General features: G+C 45.5%; 1 protein-coding gene and 1 pseudogene across 1 annotated transcript; one reads left to right on the top strand and one right to left on the bottom strand.

Annotated features, from left to right (window-relative positions):
• The first annotated feature begins 8,808 nt into the window (after positions 1–8,808).
• LOC122942353 lies at positions 8,809–9,521 on the top strand (annotated as a pseudogene).
• Positions 9,522–14,406: 4,885 nt separating this feature from the next.
• LOC122942074 (zinc finger BED domain-containing protein 4-like) lies at positions 14,407–17,922 on the bottom strand. The gene is made up of 3 exons (XM_044299565.1): positions 17,762–17,922; positions 14,950–16,123; positions 14,407–14,859 (listed from the first exon to the last, which is right to left on the bottom strand). Exons 1-3 carry the CDS (start codon positions 17,920–17,922, stop codon positions 14,443–14,445), a joined length of 1,752 nt encoding a protein of 583 aa, XP_044155500.1. The 3' UTR covers positions 14,407–14,442.
• Between the last annotated feature and the right edge of the window lie 4,780 nt (positions 17,923–22,702).

Here is a 22,702-nt window from a genome sequence, read left to right as displayed (position 1 = left end):
AAGAAAGTGTTGAGTCTGGAGACTTGAAAGGATGATGTTTCTTGTTCCCCTTGTGTGACTGCTGATCCTGACTCAAAAGAATATGGATTTTAAATGAGATAGTAAAAATAGGTTTCTGGGCTGTGAAAAAGTTGTGCAAAAGGAAGAACAAAGTTGTTACAGTCCGATACTTCCAACCCAGTGATCCCCTATTGCCCAAAGAATCACAGGATTAATAGTTCTTATGTTCACAATAGTCAATGGGCAGAAGGGCTAGAGAATTGATATTATCATTGTTGTTTTTGTTTTGCTTGTACTAATTATTTGTTATATTATTCCCTGTGTAAAGAAATTGTTCAGCAAGGCAGTTGACAAGGCCACACCAGAGATGATGATGGGAGAGTTATACTGTATGAAGACTTCGATCTAGTAAAATCAGAAGCACTGATGACCTCCAGTCTCCCCCCATCTGATGTCAGCGCAAATTAGGGAAAGATCATCTGACTTCCCCATGCTCAAGTCCAGTGTCACAGGAGCCTATTCATTAAGAATAAGTTGTCATGGAAGCTGGTGAAGGGGAGTCGGAGCATTGGGACAGATGTTTAGGTTTAGGGAAAGAATGAGATTTAAGGGGGGACTGATAGAGATGTGTGAATATCTTTCTTTCATTTTTTTATGTAACTAGATTTATTTCCTTATGTAGTTACTTTAAGCTGTTTCTTCCTTATCTAAGCAGTGCCTCCCCCTCCCCTCTTTGCTCTGAGTTGCCTGTATCTCAGCAGTAAGGAGAGGGGGGCACACAGCTATGTGCTGAGCTCATCCTGACTTCTCTCATAGATGTGTGCAGAATGATGTATAGGCTGTAGAATAATGTTTGAGTCAATTACTTAGCTAGATGATTCACATATATATTCAGTGCCTATAAAAAAGCACCTCCTTGAAGTGTCATATATGACGTAAGCAGAATTAATGTTCGTATGACGCCATTATTATATGGCACTGATGCACAGATGTTTACATTAGCTCACATGCCAAAGTTTGTAAGATAGTGCACAATGTGCAGACTCCAAGTGTTATCTCTTTTCTTCTTATCTCTTTTTTCCTTCTTAGCCAATGAAATAATGGCATGAGCACAGTGTATCTTAACCTGTTCCGGACATATGACGCACCGATATGGCATGTTGTCCCGGTACTTAAGGACACATGATGTACCGGCACATCATGTGTAGTTCCGATCACCCGGGGACAATGCACCCGGAGACAATGCGCGGTGGGGTCCTGTGACCCCCCCCCCCGTGTCGGCGATTGGCGCAAACCACAGATCAATTCAGACCTGCGGTTTGCATCTTTTACATGTTGCAGGCGGTGATGCCATTGGGTCCCCGTGCGGCTGTAGGGAAGACCCGATGGCATGGAAGTCAGTGCGATGCCTTCCTTAGGCATCGATGCTGACTTCCGATGACGAGCCTGTGAGATCCAGCCCCCTGGATCTCACAGGCCGGAAGCTGTATGAGTAATACACATTGTATTACACATACAGCCAATGCATTCCAATACAAAAGTATTGGAAAGCAATGTAAAGTGGATTAGACCCCCAAAAGTTGAAGTCCCAAAGTGGGACAAAAAATAAAGTGAAAAAAGTTTAAAAAATAAAGTTTCCCCCCAAAAAAATTTTAAGTAAAAATAAACAAAAATTTAATTTTCCCCAAATACAGTTAAAAAAAATTGGTAGAAATTTGAAATAGACATATTAGGTATCTCTGCCTCTGTATCAACTGGCTCTATAAACATATCACATGCCCTAACCCCTCAGATGAACACCGTAAAACATAATTTTTTTGGTTTTAAAAAAGCAGTTATTGTGTAAAACTAAAGTAAATTAAAAAAAGTATACATATTACATATTGTCACGTCAATTATAACCTGCTCTATAAAAATATCACATGGCCTAACCCCTCAGATGAACACCGTAAAATAATAAAAATAAAAACTGTGTAAAAAAAGCCATTTTTTGTCAACTTACATCACAAAAAGTGTATTAGAAAGCGATCAAAAAGTCATATGCACCCAAAAATAGGGACAATCAAACCATCTCATCCCGCAAAAAATGAGACCCTAGCTAAGATAAGCATCCAAAAACTGAAAAAACTATGGCTCTAAGAATATGGAGACACTAAAACATGATTTTTTCTTTTATTTCAGAAATGAAATAATTGTGTAAAATTTACATTAAAAAAAAGTATACATATTAGGTATCTCCACGACCGTAATAACCTACTCTATAAAAATATCACATGACCTAACCCCTCAGGTAAATACCGTAAAAAACAAAAAAGGTGCAAAGAAAGCAATTTTTTTGTCACCTTACATCACAAAAAGTGTAATAGCAAGCGATCAAAAAGTCATACACACCCCAAAATAGTGCCAATCAAACCGTTATCTCATCCCGCAAAAATCATACCCTACTCAAGATAATCACCCAAAAACTGAAAAAACTATGGCTTTCAGACTATGGAAACACTAAAACATGATTTTTTTTGTTTCAAAAATGAAATCATTGTGTAAAACTTACATAAATAAAAAAAAAAGTATACATATTAGGTATCGCCGCGTCCGTGACAGCCTGGTCTATAAAAATACCACATGATCTAACCTGTCAGATGAATTGTGTAAATAACAAAAAACAAAAACGATGCCAAAACAGCTATTTCTTGCTATCAAAAAGTGTAATATAGAGCAACCAAAAAGCATATGTACCCTAAACTAGTAACCTAGGGTAACAAAACTGCCACCTTATCCCGTTGTAATGACCGGCGTCACGCAAAGGGAGTGAAAAAGGAAGGCCCTGCCCAAGGGAGAGGGAAAGGTGGTGACCCCTGACTCACCTTGCGGCTGGCACCTGACTGCCCTGACGTCCCTAGACGGGTTCTTCACCCGTACACCTATCACGTGCCTAAACCCTGGCTTTCCCTAAGATGAGCCCTATGTAGTGAATGGGGCGGTGGGATCACTAGTCCGCACCACTGACACTAAGAGGAAAACACCAAGGAGAGGACAGACAATACAGACAAACATATAATCCCAGGTGGGCGACAACAGCAGACCACAAAGGCCCAACAGGGATCCAGAGGGTAACGTTCTGGAACAACAACCAGGGAACGCAGCAACACAGCTCCAGTGGGTCAGTATAGAAGTCCAGGCAGGAAGCTCTATATCTGGCAACCAGAGAAGTGGGAGAGGGGAATATAAGGAGGTTGGGAGTGCTGGACAAAGAACAGCTGAGGAGAAGGAGCTACGGATCCCTGAGTGAGCCAAAAAGGGTTGCAAAGCAAACCCAGAAAGCTACCATAAAGAAACAGCCCTATCTTTCTACATGGAGCGCGCAGCCACCCGCTGCGTCTTTCTGACCCCGGGTATAACGGAGTCAGGCGTGGTTCTTGACAACCTCGTGACACCCGTAGTTTCTAAAATGGGGTCACTTTTTTTGGAGTTTCTACTCTAGCACATGGTGTCAAAAAACCAGCCCAGCAAAATCTGCCTTCCAAAAACCGTATGACATTCCTTTCCTTCTGTGCCCTGCCGTGTGCCCGTACAGTAGTTTAATACCATATATGGGGTGTTTCGGTAAACTACAGAATCAGGGCCATAAATATTGAGTTTTGTTTGGCTGTTAACCCTTGCTTTGTAACTGTAAAAAAATTATTAAAATGGAAAATCTGCCAAAAAAGTGAAATTTTGAAATTGTATCTCTATTTTCCATTAATTCTTGTGGAACCCCTAAAAGGTTAACAAAGTTTTTAAAATCAGTTTTGAATACTTTAAGGGGTGTAGTTTCTAAAATTGGGCCACTTTTTTGGAGTTTCTACTCTAGGGGTGCATCGGGGGGCTTCAAATTGGACATGGTGTCAAAAAACCAATCCAGCAAAATCTGCCTTCCAAAAACCGTATGGCATTCCTTTCCTTCTGCGCCCCTGCCGTGTGCCCGTACAGCAGTTTATTGCCACATATGGGATGTTTCTGTAAACTACAGAATCAGGGCCATGAATATTGAGGTTTTTTTTGGGCTGTTAACCCTTGCTTTGTAACTGGAAAAACAATATTAAAATGGAAAATCTGCCCAAAAAGTTAAATTTTTAAATTGTATCTCTATTTTCCATTAATTCTCGTGAAACACCTAAAGGGTTAACAGAGTTTGTAAAATTAGTTTTGAATACCTTGAGGGGTGTAGTTTCTAGAATGGGGTCATTTTTTGGTGGTTTCTATTATGTAAGCCTCACAAACGGACTTCAGACCTGCACTGGTCCTTAAAAAGTTGGATTTGCTTCTAAACTTCTAAGCCTTGTAACGTCCCCCAAAAATAAAATATCATTCCCAAAATGATCCTAGCATGAAGTAGAAATATGGGGAATGTAAAGTAATCGTTAATTTCTAACGATAATTTGTTTTCCCTAAGTCTTAACAGTAGCACAGATGAGGTTAACTACCTCCCGTGGACTGGTAGGACCGGCGGAATTTTAATGAGCCTAAGCACCATAAAGATTCACACCCCTACAAAAGGAGGGGACACCCCCCAGCCAACTGTGTTTATAGGAAGAATAATTTACTAGGGTGGGATATTTGTGTGCTGCTGTTAGGACTAAGGGAACATAAATTATTGTTAGAAATTAACGATTTCCTTACGTCCTACCAGCAGCACAGATGGAGAGATAGCAAGAAGAAACCCCTAGGGAGGGTCTTCATGCCTGGCAGAGCTAAGAATAGCCTGCTCAAAGGCTGAGAACTCCGCTACCCTAGCGTCTAGTCTGTAGTGAGAGATGAAAGTGGATTCAGAGCTCCAGGAGGCAACTTTACAGATCATGTCCAGAGGAAGGAGACTTCTTTCTGCAAAGGAAGTAGAGATGGCCCTTGTGGAATGGGCCTTCACGGACTCTGGAGGATCCAAAGACTGGGAAACAAAAGATTCCCTGATGGCCTCCTTGATCCAGCGACTAATCGAAGCCTTGGACGCCTTGCGGCCTTTAGACTTACCGGCAAACAGGACAAAGAGGTTCTCATCTTTCTTGAACTCTGGATCTATCCACATAGATCTGGAGGAATCTCGAGATATCCAAAGGATGTTTGACAGGATCCCTGGAGGAGGTAGACGGAGAAAAAAAGACTGGCAAAGAAATAACCTGGTTAATATTCTGGAATGATGGCACCTTGGGCCTGAAATATGGAAGAAATCTCAGAAGAACACGATCTTGAAGAAAGATGGTATAGGGTTCTAAGGCCGAGATAGCTTGAAGCTCAGAGACTCTCTTGGCCGAGGTTACCGCCAGTAAGAAGACCAACTTTAATGTCAAAAACTTCAAGTCTACCTCCTCCAAAGGCTCAAAGGAGGGAAATGCTAGTGCCCTGAGCACGACTGATAAGTCCCACTGAGGAATGGGATTCAGTACTGTAGGCCTGAATCTTTCGGCTCCTTTAAGGAATCGTTTGATGAGTGGGTCCCGAAAAAGAGGGCCTGTTGAGACAGGCCGAAATGGCAGCAATTTGGACCTTCAAAGTAGATAGAGCAAGGCCTCTGTCAAGGCCGTCTTGCAGGAATTGAAGTATCGCAGAGAGGGGCTGATCTGCAAACGCCACCTGGTTCGAAGCACACCACAAAGAGAAGATTCTCATGATCCTGGAGTAGTCTTTCTTGGTTTATTCTGCTCTTGAATGCGATAATGTTCTCAGGACCGACTCAGAATGCCCTTCTATTCTGGGAAGGGACTGATCAACCTCCAGGCTGTCAGGTTGAACCTGTGCAGATCTGGGCTGAGGTGAGTGTCCCACGACACCAGGCTCTGCTGTGGGGGGAGCCTCCAATAATGTCCCCGACTCATCTGAATGAGCTGGGTAAACCAGGATCTCTTGGGCTAAACGGTATGATGGCTATCACCGAGGCTTGATCCTGATGGATTTTTATCAATATCCTCGGTATCATGGAAAATGGAGGGAAGATGTAAGCCAGCCTGAACCTCCACGGTATCGACAGATCATCTATCGCCAGGGGGTTGTGCTCCCTGTAAAGGGAGCAGAACCTCTCCACCTTGGCATTGAACCTCGTTGCCATGAGATCCACTTCTGGCAAACCACACCTGAGGACTATCTGCCTGAATATCTCCGGATGTAGGGACCATTCCATCATCGGCAGACTGCGACTCAGGCGATCCGCAGGAACCCCGAATGTGGGTGGCAGACAGGTGGGAAAGGTTCGACTCTGCCCACCGAAGAATTACCCTGATCTCCGAAAGGAGGGGTATAGATCTTTTGCCTCCCTGCTTGTTGATGTAGAGGACTGCAGTCATGTTGTCTGACTGTACTTTCACCGCCAAGCCTCGGATTCGGGGGGTGAAGTGAAGGAGGGCTCGAATCTCGCGGAGATTGGAAGAAAGTAGCCGCTCCTGAGGAGACCAAGTCCCCTGTACTGGGGAATTGTCTAGGTGAGCGCCCCAGCCTACTTGGGATGCGTCAGTTGTCAATATAACACAGGATGGCTGGGTTATAGACTTCCCCCTGGGAGATGAAACCACCATCTCAGGGAGGTTCGAGTCTGACAAGACAGGGAGCAGAGGGAATTTAGCCCGGCGGGGCTGTCATCCTATTTGGCAAGGACCTCTGATTGTAGAGGGCAGAGGTGCCACAAAGCCCAAGGGACTGCATCCGCAGCCGCTGACATGAGCCCCAACATCTTCATGAGAGTCCGAATGGGAACTCGACGAGGAACCGAAAGGAACCTTGCCAGGTCCAGAATCCGAGCTCTTCTTTCTGGAGTCAACTGGAGGGACATCCCAACAGAGTCGACTATGAAATCTAGATAGGTTACCGAAGTCGATGGGCTCACGTTCGACTTCTGCCAGTTGATGATCCATCCTAGGCGGAGCAGAAAGGAGATGGCTAAATGAAGATGGTGGGTAAGGACTGGAACGGAAGGGGCTTTTAGGAGCCAATCGTCCAGATAAGGAATTATGGTCAGCCTTTGAAGCCTCAAAGCTGCCACCACCGAAACCACCACCTTGGTGAAGGTGATAGGAGCAGAGGAAGATAAGGCGACGAAAAGAAGGTGCCTGAGGACTCCCGAGACCTCGACCGAAATCCTGAGATACCTTCGGGAAGCAGGATGGATGGGGATATGAAGCTATGCATCCTTGAGGTCCAGGGTAGCCATCACGTCTCCTGGATTGAAAGTGTGGATCACTGACCTGATAGTTTCCATGCAAAACTTTGCCTTCCTTATAAATCGATTGAAAAATCTCAAATCGATGATCATCCGGAGATCTCCAGATTTTTTGGGGACTAGAAAAACCGGAGAATAGATCCCTAAGCCCCGCTCTCCTGCCGGAATCTCCTCCAGAGGGCACTTGAAGATCTAGTCCTGGATGTAGGCCTCCAGAATCGCTTGTTTGGCGGGTAGTAAGCGCTGATTGATGACAAATCTGTCTGGGGGAGGAGACTTGAGATTTATTAGATAGCCCTCGGATATGACCTTCCTGGGCCCAATTTTCCTTGAAATGGGCCAGACGCCCCCGACGGGTACAAGGGGACAAGGTACTTGAACATGTTCCGGAAGGATTGCAGGAGTAACGGGGATTATCCAAGAGCCTCTGGGAGGCCCATAGTCAGAAGGGCTTAGCCTCCCTAGCTCCTCTGCGAGGGTGCTTCGAATTTCTTTGCTGCGCCCCGCATTCTCTATGCCTTCTGGCTTGTTGGCCCAATCTACCATCACGATCCTGTTTGCCCCATCCCCGAAAGGGCTTCTGGGGAAGACTCTTCCCTTTCTTATTAGAGAGGCCCTCCATAATCTTGTCTAACTCTGAGCCGAATAAGCGGTCCGGCTAAAAGGGGAGACTGCACAGGTTATATTTCGATGCTTTATTCGGGACCCATGGTTTAAGCCATAAGGGCCACGGGCTGCAGAAACTAGGGCCATAGACTTGGCTGCCAATTTCAGTTGTAACTGTGCAGTGTCGCAAAGAAAGTTTTAAATGCGGCCAGGATGTCATCCCTAGAAACTCTCTGATCAACATCCGTCTGAATTTGATTTAGACAGGAATGGAGGAAGGATGAAACTTCAGTGGCCGCAATAGCGGTAGACGTGGAGGCTTCAGCTGCAGAGTAAACTTTTCTTAATATGCACTCTGCCCTCCTATCAAGGGGGTCTTGCAGACTAGACCCATCGTCTGCAGGGACCAGAGTGCGTTTGGACAATTTGGCAATAGCCATGTCCACCTTGGGAACGGAACCCCACGATTCCACCAAGGAGTTAGCCATGGGAAACATGGTCCTGAATTTCTTAGTCAGGACCGTACCCTTCTCAGGCTTCTTCCATTCCATCCGCATAACGGAAAGAAGGGTCTCATCTGCCTTAAAGACACGCTGTGCCTGACCGGCGGGATCGGAGGACTCCCCAGGGTCAACATCATGGTCCCCCGACCTGATGGACTTTAACAATTTCTGTGTCTTTTCTGGAGAAAAAAACACAATGTTAACTCCTCTTCAGCCGAAGAGGAAGAGAGCAAGGAAATTGCAGCGGGTCTCTCAACGGGCGTGGAGGTATCCATTGGAGCCTGAGTAGGAGCAGGAAGCCTCTCATCCAGCAGGTTAACCACGCCTTTGATGGATTTGTCCACATATCCCTTGACCCACTGGTACATTTCTTGCATGGTGGGTTCCATGGCCGACTGGGATATACGGCAACCCTCACATCTTGAAAAAGGACAATTGTCGTCCAGAAGCCTACTGCAGTCAAAACAGGCCAGGTGGGTGGGAGGCCCGAGGAGCGGATTTCGGGGTGTAAGCATCATGGCGGACCTGGAGCTGGAAGCTATAAGGCAGTAGCGCCTGGCAGAGCTGCAGGGAAGACGTGGGGATGCTGGGAATGAGCAGACACAGCAAGAAGCCAAACAAAGGGAGGAGGAGATGAGGAATAGCATCTTGTTGCAGGTCCTGAGCCAGGCTGCCCGGGAGAGGCTGAATAACTTGATGCTAGTGAAGCCTGAAAAAGCCAAAGCTGTGGAAAATTACCTTATACAGATGGCAAAATTTGGACAACTAGGTGGCAAGCTTTCTGAGCAAGGACTAATAGAGATTTTGGAGAAGGTGAGTCAGCAGAACGAAAAGAAGACAACGGAGAAGTTTAACAGAACGAAGGTGATGGACTCGGACGAGGAAGAAGACTGAGGTGAGGCCGGCCCGGTACAGACTCTGCACCCAGAGCACTTGCGTTACATTGAGAAGCACTGAACTAATCCGACTTCCCGAGGGATACCCCGGTCAATGGTGATTGTGGTTATGATTATTATTTTTTTATATTGAGCATCCATTTGCTGCGTTCATTTCCAGTTGCCATAGGGCCTGGGCACACCCCGTAGGACTCGATGCGACACCCCCTGCAGTTAATCAAGTGGTACCCTCTTTTTAAATAGCAAATTATTTGGACAGTTTATTACGAGATGTTGCTCTGACAACTTTTTGTACCAGAGGGGTGGATGTGACACAGCGATATCTGAGCATTGTTCTCAAGAAACATGCAATATTTAAAACATTTTGTTTAAAAAAAACAGGCCAAGTGTTTCCTTTTTGAGACTGATTTATGGGTCTCCGGGTCCTTAGGTGAAGCCATTGACGGCAAAAAACAAAGAATTAGTTAATTCTGACAAGGAAGAAGACATCAAAGAAAAGGGACGTAGGCAGAGGCCCACCGAAGTGGCGTAGCAGGAAAAAAAAAAATTTGAATCAGCAAAACGAAATAATGAGTACTACTGGACTCTGGGCGCTAGCTTACAACAAGCATGTGCTGCCAGAGAAAGACTGAGAGCAACGTGGCTCCTTAAATAGGCGGAGCTCCGCCACATGGGCGGAGATCCTGCCCCCAGGAGGATCTAAGATCTAGATCCTAAAATTTAATGATCATACATCATATATTAAACATGCCACTAGGCTAGAACCCTTCCCCCCCCAAAGCGGCCAGAATAGCCAAAAATACAGACAGTTAAAAAAAGCTTCCCGGCGAAGCCGAGAACCGGAAGTGACGCCGGAGAGGCTGACGTCACTTCTGGTGAATAAAGAATGGAGGGCCACAGCAGCGTCTCGCCAGAAAACTTCTTTATTCAGGAACACTCCTCACAACAAGGCATATAAAAAGTAGTTTGCAGCAACGTTTCGGCTAGGAGTAGCCTTTGTCAAGCATGTTAACAAGTTAAAATCACAGCCTATAAGTAGCACATGACAGGCCCACCCACACCGCTAAGCAGCCAATAAGATTCAAATTCATGTATAACACACCTGTGTATGAAATCAATGGGGACCGACATGCTGAAATAGATTAGCCAGCTGTAGCAAAACGTACCTAAGTGAGGCCATCATATACAGAGCTCCTCCGTCCCTCCAGCGTCCCATGATCGGCAGTGCGCATGTCTGCATACGTCATCGCATGCGCCACCATGCGGCGGCGCGCGTATGACGTGCCCAAGTAAATCCGAATGCATAGTTCACGCCGGACAACTTACATCATCAGGTGGCGGCCGACTGACGTCACAAGGCCACTCCCACCTGGCGTTACGGATAGAAATATGCATGAGGACTCAAATGGGGCTGTACATGGAGGGCGATCGCACCACTGTAGCACATGAACAGTGTGCAAAAACGCTCGCCAAGGATAACAACAATAAGGCATAGAAAGCGCACTGCCATTAATACTAGCGCAAGGAAGGAACAGGGAGATATACAAAAACATATAGGCATCACATAGGTACAGCAGGCATAATAAAAAGAACAGGAATCACTAGATATCGGTGACAAATAGTATTTTCACTATGCACAGGCTACCATTGATAAATAATATATCATACACAGGTGTGTGTAGACAAAACTACAATGATCATCATGATGCTATAAAGCGGTGTGATTAAGGCACATATTTAAAAGAACAAAGCAAAAAATACTGTAACAGAGGAGAAATATGAAATCAGCCATATAAAGAATATTTCTTGATTAAATCCAGATTTAGCTGATGCCAGCCACATTGAACTCGAGATTTAAACCAAATGGCTGTAGGGATTTCAGTGTGTAGATCCATTTGAGTTCCTTCTTCCTTAATATCGCATCCCTGTCACCCCCTCTCCGTAACGGACCCACGCTGTCAATGACTCTAAAGCGAAGTTGGTTAACAGAGTGCCCCGCCTCCACGAAGTGTTTCGCAACGGGCTTATCCATGTTCATCTTGCGTATGGTACTCTTGTGTTTGTTAATACGCTCTCTAATCTCCATGGTGGTCTCTCCCACATAAATAAGGCTGCAGGGGCACTGGATGGCATAAATCACATCCCGTGACCTGCAGGTATAATAGCCCTTGATTTTATATTTTTTCCCACTGTAAGGGTGGGAGAAATATTCACCTTTGAGAACGTTACCACAATTACAGCAAGATAAACATGGATAAGTCCCGTTTTTGCGTGGTGCAAGAAGTTTTTGTGTCGGTGACTGGCCACCTACATCGGATTTAACCAGTCTATCACGGAGACTAGGGTTCCGTCTGTATGCCATCAGCGGCGGGGATTTGAACTCTTCTATATCTGGCAAACCCCGTTGGAGTATATGCCATTCCTTTCTGAGGATATTGGCAATGTTGCCGCTATCCCGGCCGAAGATGGACACAAACGGAACCCTAGTCTCAGGGACCGCCTTTGTTGATTTCCGCAGTGCGGTGCACCTGTCAACCAGCCTCACCCTCTGTTTGGTTCGAGTGAGTAGGGGTTTCGGGTAACCTCGTTCCAAGAAACGTGTGCACATCGTATCAATCCTTTGTGCACACGTTTCTTCATCAGAGACAATTCTCTTCACCCTTAAGAGTTGGCTCCATGGAAGGGAGTCGAGCATTCTATGTGGGTGGTAGCTATCATGCATAAGTAAAGTGTTGCGGTCAGTAGGCTTCCGATAGAGGTCCGTAGCCAAAAGACCCTCCATCACATAGACTCGCACATCAAGGAACTGCAACTCACTAGGAGAAACAGTTATAGTGAATTGCAGACCCGGGACACCCGCATTCAAATGAAGATGAAAATTATCAAGTTCATTCAAAGTGCCTGTCCAGATCATAAAGATGTATTTCTCCCACCCTTACAGTGGGAAAAAATATAAAATCAAGGGCTATTATACCTGCAGGTCACGGGATGTGATTTATGCCATCCAGTGCCCCTGCAGCCTTATTTATGTGGGAGAGACCACCATGGAGATTAGAGAGCGTATTAACAAACACAAGAGTACCATACGCAAGATGAACATGGATAAGCCCGTTGCGAAACACTTCGTGGAGGCGGGGCACTCTGTTAACCAACTTCGCTTTAGAGTCATTGACAGCGTGGGTCCGTTACGGAGAGGGGGTGACAGGGATGCGATATTAAGGAAGAAGGAACTCAAATGGATCTACACACTGAAATCCCTACAGCCATTTGGTTTAAATCTCGAGTTCAATGTGGCTGGCATCAGCTAAATCTGGATTTAATCAAGAAATATTCTTTATATGGCTGATTTCATATTTCTCCTCTGTTACAGTATTTTTTGCTTTGTTCTTTTAAATATGTGCCTTAATCACACCGCTTTATAGCATCATGATGATCATTGTAGTTTTGTCTACACACACCTGTGTATGATATATTATTTATCAATGGCAGCCTGTGCATAGTGAAAATACTATTTGTCACCGATATCTAGTGATTCCTGTTCTTTTTATTATGCCTGCTGTACCTATGTGATGCCTATATGTTTTTGTATATCTCCCTGTTCCTTCCTTGCGCTAGTATTAATGGCAGTGCGCTTTCTATGCCTTATTGTTGTTATCCTTGGCGAGCGTTTTTGCACACTGTTCATGTGCTACAGTGGTGCGATCGCCCTCCATGTACAGCCCCATTTGAGTCCTCATGCATATTTCTATCCGTAACGCCAGGTGGGAGTGGCCTTGTGATGTCAGTCGGCCGCCACCTGATGATGTAAGTTGTCCGGCGTGAACTATGCATTCGGATTTACTTGGGCACGTCATACGCGCGCCGCCGCATGGTGGCGCATGCGATGACGTATGCAGACATGCGCACTGCCGATCATGGGACGCTGGAGGGACGGAGGAGCTCTGTATATGATGGCCTCACTTAGGTACGTTTTGCTACAGCTGGCTAATCTATTTCAGCATGTCGGTCCCCATTGATTTCATACACAGGTGTGTTATACATGAATTTGAATCTTATTGGCTGCTTAGCGGTGTGGGTGGGCCTGTCATGTGCTACTTATAGGCTGTGATTTTAACTTGTTAACATGCTTGACAAAGGCTACTCCTAGCCGAAACGTTGCTGCAAACTACTTTTTATATGCCTTGTTGTGAGGAGTGTTCCTGAATAAAGAAGTTTTCTGGCGAGACGCTGCTGTGGCCCTCCATTCTTTTTACATGCCATTGGACCGCTTTGGATCTGCGTTCCCCTGCCCAGCTGCTGCGTATTCACCATTCCTGCTCTTCATAAGCCGTTTGTGTTGCTGCTCCTGAACCAATCTATTTTCTCGTCACTTCTGGTGAAGGCGGCGCCCACCGCAGAGAGCGGAGCTCCGCACTAGGGATCGACCGATATTGATTTTTTAGAACCGATACCGATACCGATAATCTGTGAACTTTCAGGCCGATAGCCGATAATTTATACCGATATTCTGTTTTTGGTTTTTTTTTTTTAAGAAAAAAAAAATCCTACACAAATCTGCTGTTAAATTAACATGTTTATTGTTAACATTTAGATTTTTTTTGTAAATCTTTCTTTTTCATTGGTGAAATGAGTCAAATACAACAAATTGTACCACTTCTTTTTCTTTTTTCTTTTTAAATATCAGTCAAAAGGTAACGACCAACAAGAAAGAACAACAATGTTCAAATGTGGACATCACCTGATTCACCTCCCACCACCACAGGTTGACATGTTTCAAACTGTAGCGTTCTTAGGCTACTTTCACACTTGCGGCAGAGAAAATCCGGTAGGCAGTTCCGTCGCCAGTTTTTTTGGCCAGAGATAAAGCCGTAGCATGCTGCGGTTTTATCTCTGTCCTGATCAGTCAAAAAAACTGAACTGAAGAGTCAAGACATTCTGATGCATCCTGAATGGATTGCTCTCAATTCAGAATGCATTAGGATAAAACTGATCAGTTCTTTTCCGGTATAGAGCCCCTGTGATGGAACTCTATGCCGGAAAATACAAACAAAAGTGTGAAAGTACCCTTAGTTGTAACCTCCTGGACATTCAAAACATGTCAACCTGTTATGGTGGGAGGTGATGTCCACAAGATGAAACCTGTGATATGAAATTAAAAATAAATACAATGCAAGTGCAACGGTAAATTTATCCTTTCACATTTATGTGCCGAGAGCCCGCCTTGGTACACAATGAGAGAATATTTAGAATTTCTTCAATACTTCCAGTTGAGAAGGAGTACATTGTAGTGCAGAAAGCACAACATTTCTGCATGTTCTCCTGTTAAACGGCTTCTGTTCCTTTCGTAGATTGCTGACACTTCACTAAAAACACGCTCACTAGGTACAGAGGAGGGTGGAGAGCAAAGGTATCTTCTGGCATAAGAAGCAAGGGTTTTAAAGCGTGCCTCATTTTCTTTCCACCACTCAAGTGGATTGTCCTTTCTATTGATCACTGGTTCTTTCAAATAAAGATGAAGCTCATCATCAAGGCAGACTTTTGGTATAGTTAGAGAATCCTCTACATGAGGCCCCAATAAAACGCTGAACATGGCATCAATTTGGCCATGTTTAAGCCTTTTTTCCATGTGTTTCCTTTTTGGGAATTTGTATGTTTCTGTGGCATCATCATCCTCCTCTTCCAGACTAGTAGTACTAGTACTAGTAGTAGGCTCTTCCAGACTAGTAACATCAGGCTCTTCCAGATGTGACCTTTCTACAACCTGCAACTCCTTTTGCACATCTTCTGTCAGCCATTCTTTTGCCTTGCTCAATACATTATCAGAAGAGAAAGCATGATGCTTGAATCGAGGATCTAAAAGACATGCCAAAACTACGTTTATATTCTCTTCATACTTCAAAAAACGTTTGTTGAGGCTTTCCTTCATGACCTCCCTAAGCGTTTTAATGCCTCGTGTAGTGGGCCCTTCATTCTCTTGAAGAAGCATCTTCAGCACTCTCACACATGGAATGACAGATGACACACTTGAGTCCTTATGGCTAACCTCTAGGGTCACTTCCTCTATTGGGAGGAGGGTCTGAATCAGATTTGCTAAAATCTCCCACTGATCAGCATTAGGGCAAGAATATCCTCCATGTTCACCAGCGTAGATGCTAAGAGCTCGCTTCTGTTCCAGCATTCTTTGAAGCATATGGAGTGTGGAGTTCCACCTTGTTGGAACAGCCTGAATCAGGCTGTTTTGGGGCAGGCCAAGATCTGACTGAATGCACCTCAGTCGGTGCTTGGCAATGAATGAATGGTGGAAATGACTTGCACACTTCTTTAGCATGGCGATTATGTCGATCACAGCTCTCTGGCTTGACAGACCATCATTGACTACAAGTTGCAGGGTGTGTGCCATGCAGCTGAGATCTGACACTTCAGCAAGCTTCATTCCTTTCACCATGTTTGCTCCGCTGTCTCGAAGCACAAGCAGCACTCGATCTTTGGTTATCCCCCAGTCATCAAGCATGCCTAGGAACATTTCTTTAATGTACTCGCCAGTGTGGGATCCTTGCATCACCTTTGTGTTCAACACCAACTGCCTTTTTGTCCATCCATTATCAATGAAGTGACACGTAAGGCTCATTAGTGATTCTGTTGATCCAGACCAGCAGTCAGTAGTGAATGAGAGTGAATTGCCAGCGTCCTCTGGTTGTAACATCGTTTTCACTTTCTGAACCACCTTGTGATGAATCTTTGGCAGCATTTCCGTTCTGTAAAACTTTTCATTTTTCAGTGTGTACCTTGGCTCAACTATGGACATCAAGCGCTTAAAGCCAGAGTCAGACACCATTGTAAATGGCTGGTTATCCGTAACCATCATCTCTGTGATTGCTCTGTCCAGAAGTTGGGATCTTTCATCGGAATTTTGCCACTTTGTGTGTTTCTGAAATACAGTCATGTGAAAAAATTAGGACACCCTTTGAAAGCATGTGGTTTTTTGTAACATTTTTAATAAAAGGTTATTTCATCTCCGTTTCAACAATACAGAGAGATTAAAGTAATCCAACTAAACAAAGAAAACTGAAGAAAAGTCTTTTCAAGATCTTCTGTAAATGTCATTCTACAAAAATGCCTATTCTAACTGAGGAAAAAGATAGGACACCCTTGCCCCTAATAGCGAGTGTTACCTCCTTTGGCTGAAATAACTGCAGTGAGACGGTTCTTGTAGCCATCTACCAGTCTTCGACATCGGTCTGAGGAAATTTTACCCCACTCCTCAATGCAGAACTTTTTCAGCTGTGAGATGTTTGAGGGGTTTCTTGCACGTACAGCCCTTTTCAAGTCACCCCACAGCATCTCAATGGGATTCAAATCTGGACTTTGACTTGGCCATTCCAGGACTCTCCATTTCTTCTTTTTCAGCCAATCTTTGGTTGATTTACTAGTATGTTTTGGGTCATTGTCATGTTGCATGGTCCAGTTCCGCTTCAGCTTTAATTTTCTAACTGATGGTCTCACATGTTCTTCAAGCACCTTCTGATACACAGTAGAATTCATCGTGGATTCTATGATGGTGAGCTGACCAGGTCCTGCTGCAGCAAAGCAGCCCCAAACCATGACACTTCCACCTCCATGCTTCACAGTTGGTATGAGGTTCTTTTCTTGGAATGCTGTGTTTGGTTTACGCCAAACATGTCCTCTGCTGTTGTGTCCAAATAATTCAATTTTGGACTCATCTGTCCAAAGAACATTATTCCAGAAGTCCTGGTCTTTGTCAACTTTATCTCTGGCAAATGTCAGTCTGGCCTCGATGTTTCTCTTGGAAAGCAAAGGTTTCCTCCTTGCACACCTCCCATGCAAGTTAAACTTGTACAGTCTCTTTCTGATTGTAGAGGCATGTACTTCTACATCAACAGTAGCCAGAGCCTGCTGTAGTTCTCGAGATCACACTTTAGGGTTTTTGGAGACCTCTTTTAGCATCTTGCGGTCTGCTCTTGGGGTGAACTTGCTGGGGCGACCAGTCCTGGGCATGTTGGCAGTTGTTTTGAAAGCCCTCCACTTGTAGACTATCTTCCGGACAGTGGAATGGCTGATTTCAAAATCTTTTGAGATCTTTTTAAATCCCTTCCCAGACTCATAGGCTGCTACAATCTTTTTTCTGAAGTCCTCTGACAGCTCTTTTGCTCTCACCATGGTGCTCACTCTCACTTCAACAGTCAGGAGCACACCAAACTAAATGTCTGAGGTTTAAATAGGGCAAGCCTCATTCAACATGCAGAGTAACGATCTACTAATTATGTGCACCTGGTGTGATATACCTGTGTGAGATCTGAGCCAATTTAAGAGGGAATACATGTGAGGGTGTCCTATCTTTTTCCTCAGTTAGAATAGGCATTTTTGTAGAATGACATTTACAGAAGATCTTGAAAAGACTTTTCTTCAGTTTTCTTTGTTTAGTTGGATTACTTTAATCTCTCTGTATTGTTGAAACGGAGATGAAATAACCTTTTATTAAAAATGTTACAAAAAACCACATGCTTTCAAAGGGTGTCCTAATTTTTTCACATGACTGTAGGTCTTTTATTTTTGGCTGGAGTAAAGTTGGTGTTTGAGATGATTCCCTTTCTTTTTGTGCGTCATTAAATAATTCAACATGTTTAATTCGTAGATGGGTCCAAAGATTTGATGTATTCTTTGTTTTTGCAGTTGCAGATCCCATGCTCACATTGATTTTGCATGTGTTGCACATTGCCTGTCCTGGGGTGGGTTGACTAAAATAGTCCCAGACTATACTTTTATTTTTTCTTTGTGCATCCACCTGCATTGAAAGAAGAGGGTAACATGACTACTAGTGCTATTAGCTTTTTAGGAACAGTACAGATTAAGGAACAATGCGGCGTGCGCAAGAAATAAGTGGAATTAAGGGGGGAGTAAACAATAAAAGCTTGTTAGATGGAGTCACTGGAGTGTATGATGTAGTATGAGCTGAGGTGGGTGTGTGTGTGTGTGTATATATATATATATATATATATATACTGTAACTGTATATGTATAATATAATGAGGTATAGTGTGTTAAACCTCATACTACATCATACACTTCTTAGGCTTCATGGCATGCACACACAGCTGTTTTGGTCCGCATCCAAGCCGCATATTTGACAGCTCAGATGCATACCCATTAACTTCAATGGGGCCGCAAAAGATGCAGACAGCACTCCGTGTGCTGTCCGCATCCGTTGCTACGTTCCATGGCCCAGCGAAAAAATATATAACCTGTCCTATTGTCTGCGCTTTGCTGACAAGAATAGGCAGTTATATTAAAGGCTGATTGCGGAACGTGCACAGACGCCATCAGTGTTTTGCGGATCCGCAATTTGTGGACCGCAAAACACACCAAGGTCGTGTACATGTCTACATGAGGCCTTATACATACCTCATATATTACACATATACAGTGTATAATACCTCGCTCATAACTACATCATACGCTCCTTAAAGTCCTTATATACCTGATAATAGTAATAGTATACATAATATATGTGTGTTATATACCCCATATAGTCATACTATTATACATATACTGTGTGTATTATATACCTCATATTCATACTACATCATACACACATTGTATGTAATTGTAATGTGTATGATGTAGTATGAGGTGAGGTATATAATACACTGTATATGTATAATAGCATGAGGTGTATATATAACACAGTATATGTTATGTATAGGTATACTATTATCAGGTATATAAAGACTCTAAGGAGTGTATGATGTAGTATGAGCGAGGTATATGATATAATATAACACACTGTATGTGTGTAATATAATGAGGTATAGGATTCCATATATATATATATATATATATATATGTTGGTAAGGCTGATTAGTCAGCCTGCATTTGTGGGAGGGGCGGAGGCTCTTCATATACGAGCCACACCCTCACTCACAGGTGTGTGTTTTTCAGGTGCACAGCTGCCGCTGGGTGTCATTAGCAGACTAGCTTCTCTGGTGGTAGGAGTCTTTCTTTGCAGCATGGAGCTTGTTATTTTGCTCTCTGCTACCATAGCATGCACGCGCCATACTACGCAAGTAGGTTGGGCCGGGGCCGTCTCTCCAGGCCGGTCGGATCCGACTTTGCTAGCGAACGGGAGGCTTCGCCTCAGAATCTGCTACCTCAGGTTTGCTCGTTTGGGCCTAAATACTTCCATTTGCTTTTCATTTTTGTTTGTTGGTAATAAGAGTTGGTTCCTATAAATCTTACAAGTTTCACTTTGCTTCGTTCGTCTCGTATGAAAAGTTTCTTTACAGCAATCCGGCTGAAGTAAGAGTTACCCGGGCTGCACCTGACGTCATGTTTGGAGATCGGACGCAGCGTTTATTGTTTAGGCTTTTTGCTGTAGCTGTTCCTTGCCATGTGTCTCCCCCCATCCCCTTTTCCCCCCGCTACCACCATCTTTAAACTTCATGTATTTCACTTTCGTAAGCCGTGTACCGGGGTGGGCTCCCCAGGATACAGCAAAGTCACAGACATGGAAGCAACACTGACACCAGCTTTATATGCAAGAATATAAACTTTACTTTGGAAACAGTATTAATACAAGTACAAACAGTATGAGTAATACCCCAGGCCCACCGTCACCGTCCCTGTCCGAGGGACAGGCCTAGCCTGCTGGCGTACACAGCAGAGCCTACAAGTCGCACTGTGCCGCTATAGAAGACACACCTAACCGGTGGCAGACGCAGCAGAGCCTGCAAGTCAATTACTGCGCTGCAGTCCAGTAAGGCCTAACAAAGCTATAACCCTATCTAACTAGCGCATACAAGGCCTAGGCTAGTCTCTGTTACTTTAGGCGCCAAACAGTAAAGTACAATTGGTAATCAGGTGTACTGACCTGCGTCCGTTCTGGGCCCTAGGATGCCGCTTACCCGGGATGGCCACCAAGCTCTCAGCAACCGTGCGGCCTTGCTTGATGCTAAGGTTTTCTGTCCATACACTGGAACTGGTCTTCCTGGGACAACCTCTCTTTCAAAGCGCTGGATCCTGACAGGGGACAGCAGATACTCTCCTTCCTTTGAGTATCCATTCACTGCCAGACATCTGCAAGCCAGGATGGAATCGGATTCAGCCCCTCACAGCACAATCCTTCCATCATGTCAGATCAACACTTACTGGTTCACCCAGAAGCATGCTGACTGTGCTGCAAAACAGTGGCCTCTAGTGGCCGGAATGCCAAATGACAGCTCCAGTACAATTTAAACATAAATATACAGGCAGAGCTTATCCACAATCTCATACTTTCATGCTCCGCTGTTATCCTGAGCGGCATTTAAACTTTCGGCTTTTATTTCATGTCTTATGCTGCATCCGCACGTCTTCACTGTACTGCACTTTTCTACTCTTGGTTCGTATTCACTCAGATTGGTCTCACATTCAAGCTGCGCTCACCTGTTGGCTGTTACATCTCATTCCGTCCCCAGCTGACAGCCGGATCCGTATTACATGCCTGTTATTACATGTTGTATACTCGGCTTACAGCTATTGCTGCTACTGTTACTCCGTTTTCATGCTCTGGAGGCACCACCCTGGTGTTCCCACCTTGCTCCACTCACAACCAGAGCTGCGTTTATACCAATTTTCATGCTCTGCTTATACCCAAAGTTGTGTTAACACTTCTACTGCTACACCAGGTTGTATACCCCACTCACCAAAGCCGCTTTCCATGTCTGCGGTCACATCAAGTTAATATTCCGTTCACATCCAAAGCTGCGTCCGCATGTCTGCTTTTCACATCTTGTCCTATACTCCTTTCACTACTAGAGCTGCGTCCCCATGTCTGCTTTCGCATCACGTCAATACTCTGATCACTAACGATATTTAGCCTCGCATGTTATTCAGGCCACGTAGTTTATCTTGGGTATCGCCTGCCACATCGGTCAGGCTCATGGTTTAATTCACGTGCACCTCATTCATGTCACTTTTCATAGTTATAATTCTTTAAAAAAAAAAACTCGGCCCCATGGCTTTGGGGGCCCGACGACCTGCTTCGGCCCCATGGCTTCGGGGGCCCGACGACCTGCTTCGGCCCCATGGCTTCGGGGGCCCGACGACCTGCTTCGGCCCCATGGCTTCGGGGGCCCGACGACTGTTTTCAAACCTGCTGGGCTGATTGCCTGGTTGGTTGTCCATCTGTGCATCAAGGCTGATTTGGCCCCTATGTATCGCACACATACCTGCTTCCCTAATTTCCTGATAATCCATGTTGATCGCTCCATGTTGATCCATGGCTTCGGGGGCCCGACGACTGCTTCGGCCCCATGGCTTCGGGGGCCCGACTACCTGCTTCGGCCCCATGGCTTCGGGGGCCCGACTACCTGCTTTGGCCCCATGGCTTCGGGGGCCCGACGACCTGCTTCGGCCCCATGGCTTCGGGGGCCCGACGACCTGCTTCGGCCCCATGGCTTCGGGGGCCCGACGACCTGCTTCGGCCCAATGGCTTCGGGGGCCCGACGACCTGCTTCGGCCCCATGGCTTCGGGGGCCCGACGACCTGCTTCGGCCCCATGGCTTCGGGGGCCCGACGACCTGCTTCGGCCCCATGGCTTCGGGGGCCCGACGACTGTTTTCAAACCTGCTGGGCTGATTGCCTGGTTGGTTGTCCATCTGTGCATCAAGGCTGATTTGGCCCCTATGTATCGCACACATACCTGCTTCCCTAATTTCCTAATAATCCATGTTGATCGCTCCATGTTGATCCATGGCTTCGGGGGCCCGACGACCTGCTTCGGCCCCATGGCTTCGGGGGCCCGACTACCTGCTTCGGCCCCATGGCTTCGGGGGCCCGACGACCTGCTTCGGCCCCATGGCTTCGGGGGCCCGACTACCTGCTTCGGCCCCATGGCTTCGGGGGCCCGACTACCTGCTTCGGCCCCATGGCTTCGGGGGCCCGACTACCTGCTTCGGCCCCATGGCTTCGGGGGCCCGACTACCTGCTTCGGCCCCATGGCTTCTACCTGCTTCGGCCCCATGGCTTCGGGGGCCCGACTACCTGCTTCGGCCCCATGGCTTCGGGGGCCCGACGACCTGCTTCGGCCCCATGGCTTCGGGGGCCAGACGACCTGCTTCGGCCCCATGGCTTCGGGGGCCCGACGACTGTTTTCAAACCTGCTGGGCTCATTGCCTGGTTGGTTGTCCATCTGTGCATCTAGGCTGATTTGGCCCCTATGTATCGCATACATACCTGCTTCCCTAATTTCCTAATAATCCATGTTGATCGCTCATTTTATGTTTTGACCGCAAATTGGTCCGGTTCGCCCTACAGCATTATTGTCATGTCTTACGCAGATATTTCGTCTTTCTTTAATTGTTCATGCTTTCGTTCAGGTCCTGCCAGAGGAAGAACAAGTAGGGCAATTCGCTCTAGCATTTCAGTCTCTGATCGTAGTCGATCATATCTTGTCAACCAGGTCCCCGCGCAAAGTCTTTGCCTTTTTACCACGACCAGGAATTCATTTTCGCCAGTAG

Source organism: Bufo gargarizans, chromosome 6 (genome assembly GCF_014858855.1).
Source record: "Bufo gargarizans isolate SCDJY-AF-19 chromosome 6, ASM1485885v1, whole genome shotgun sequence".
Taxonomy (NCBI): domain Eukaryota; kingdom Metazoa; phylum Chordata; class Amphibia; order Anura; family Bufonidae; genus Bufo; species Bufo gargarizans.
This window is presented reverse-complemented; position numbering and strand designations above follow the sequence as displayed.

What these genes read in the sequence shown, in the direction of transcription:
- LOC122942074 (XM_044299565.1), bottom strand. Translation starts at nt 17,922, where the DNA reads ATGTGCAACACATGCAAAATCAATGTGAGCATGGGATCTGCAACTGCA. An exon ending in ACACCAACTTTACTCCAGCC is followed by an intron (nt 16,124 to 17,761) that starts AAAAATAAAAGA and finishes TCACATGACTGT; the next exon opens with ATTTCAGAAACACACAAAGT. An exon ending in ATGTGCAAAAGGAGTTGCAG is followed by an intron (nt 14,860 to 14,949) that starts GTTGTAGAAAGG and finishes CTGGAAGAGGAG; the next exon opens with GATGATGATGCCACAGAAAC.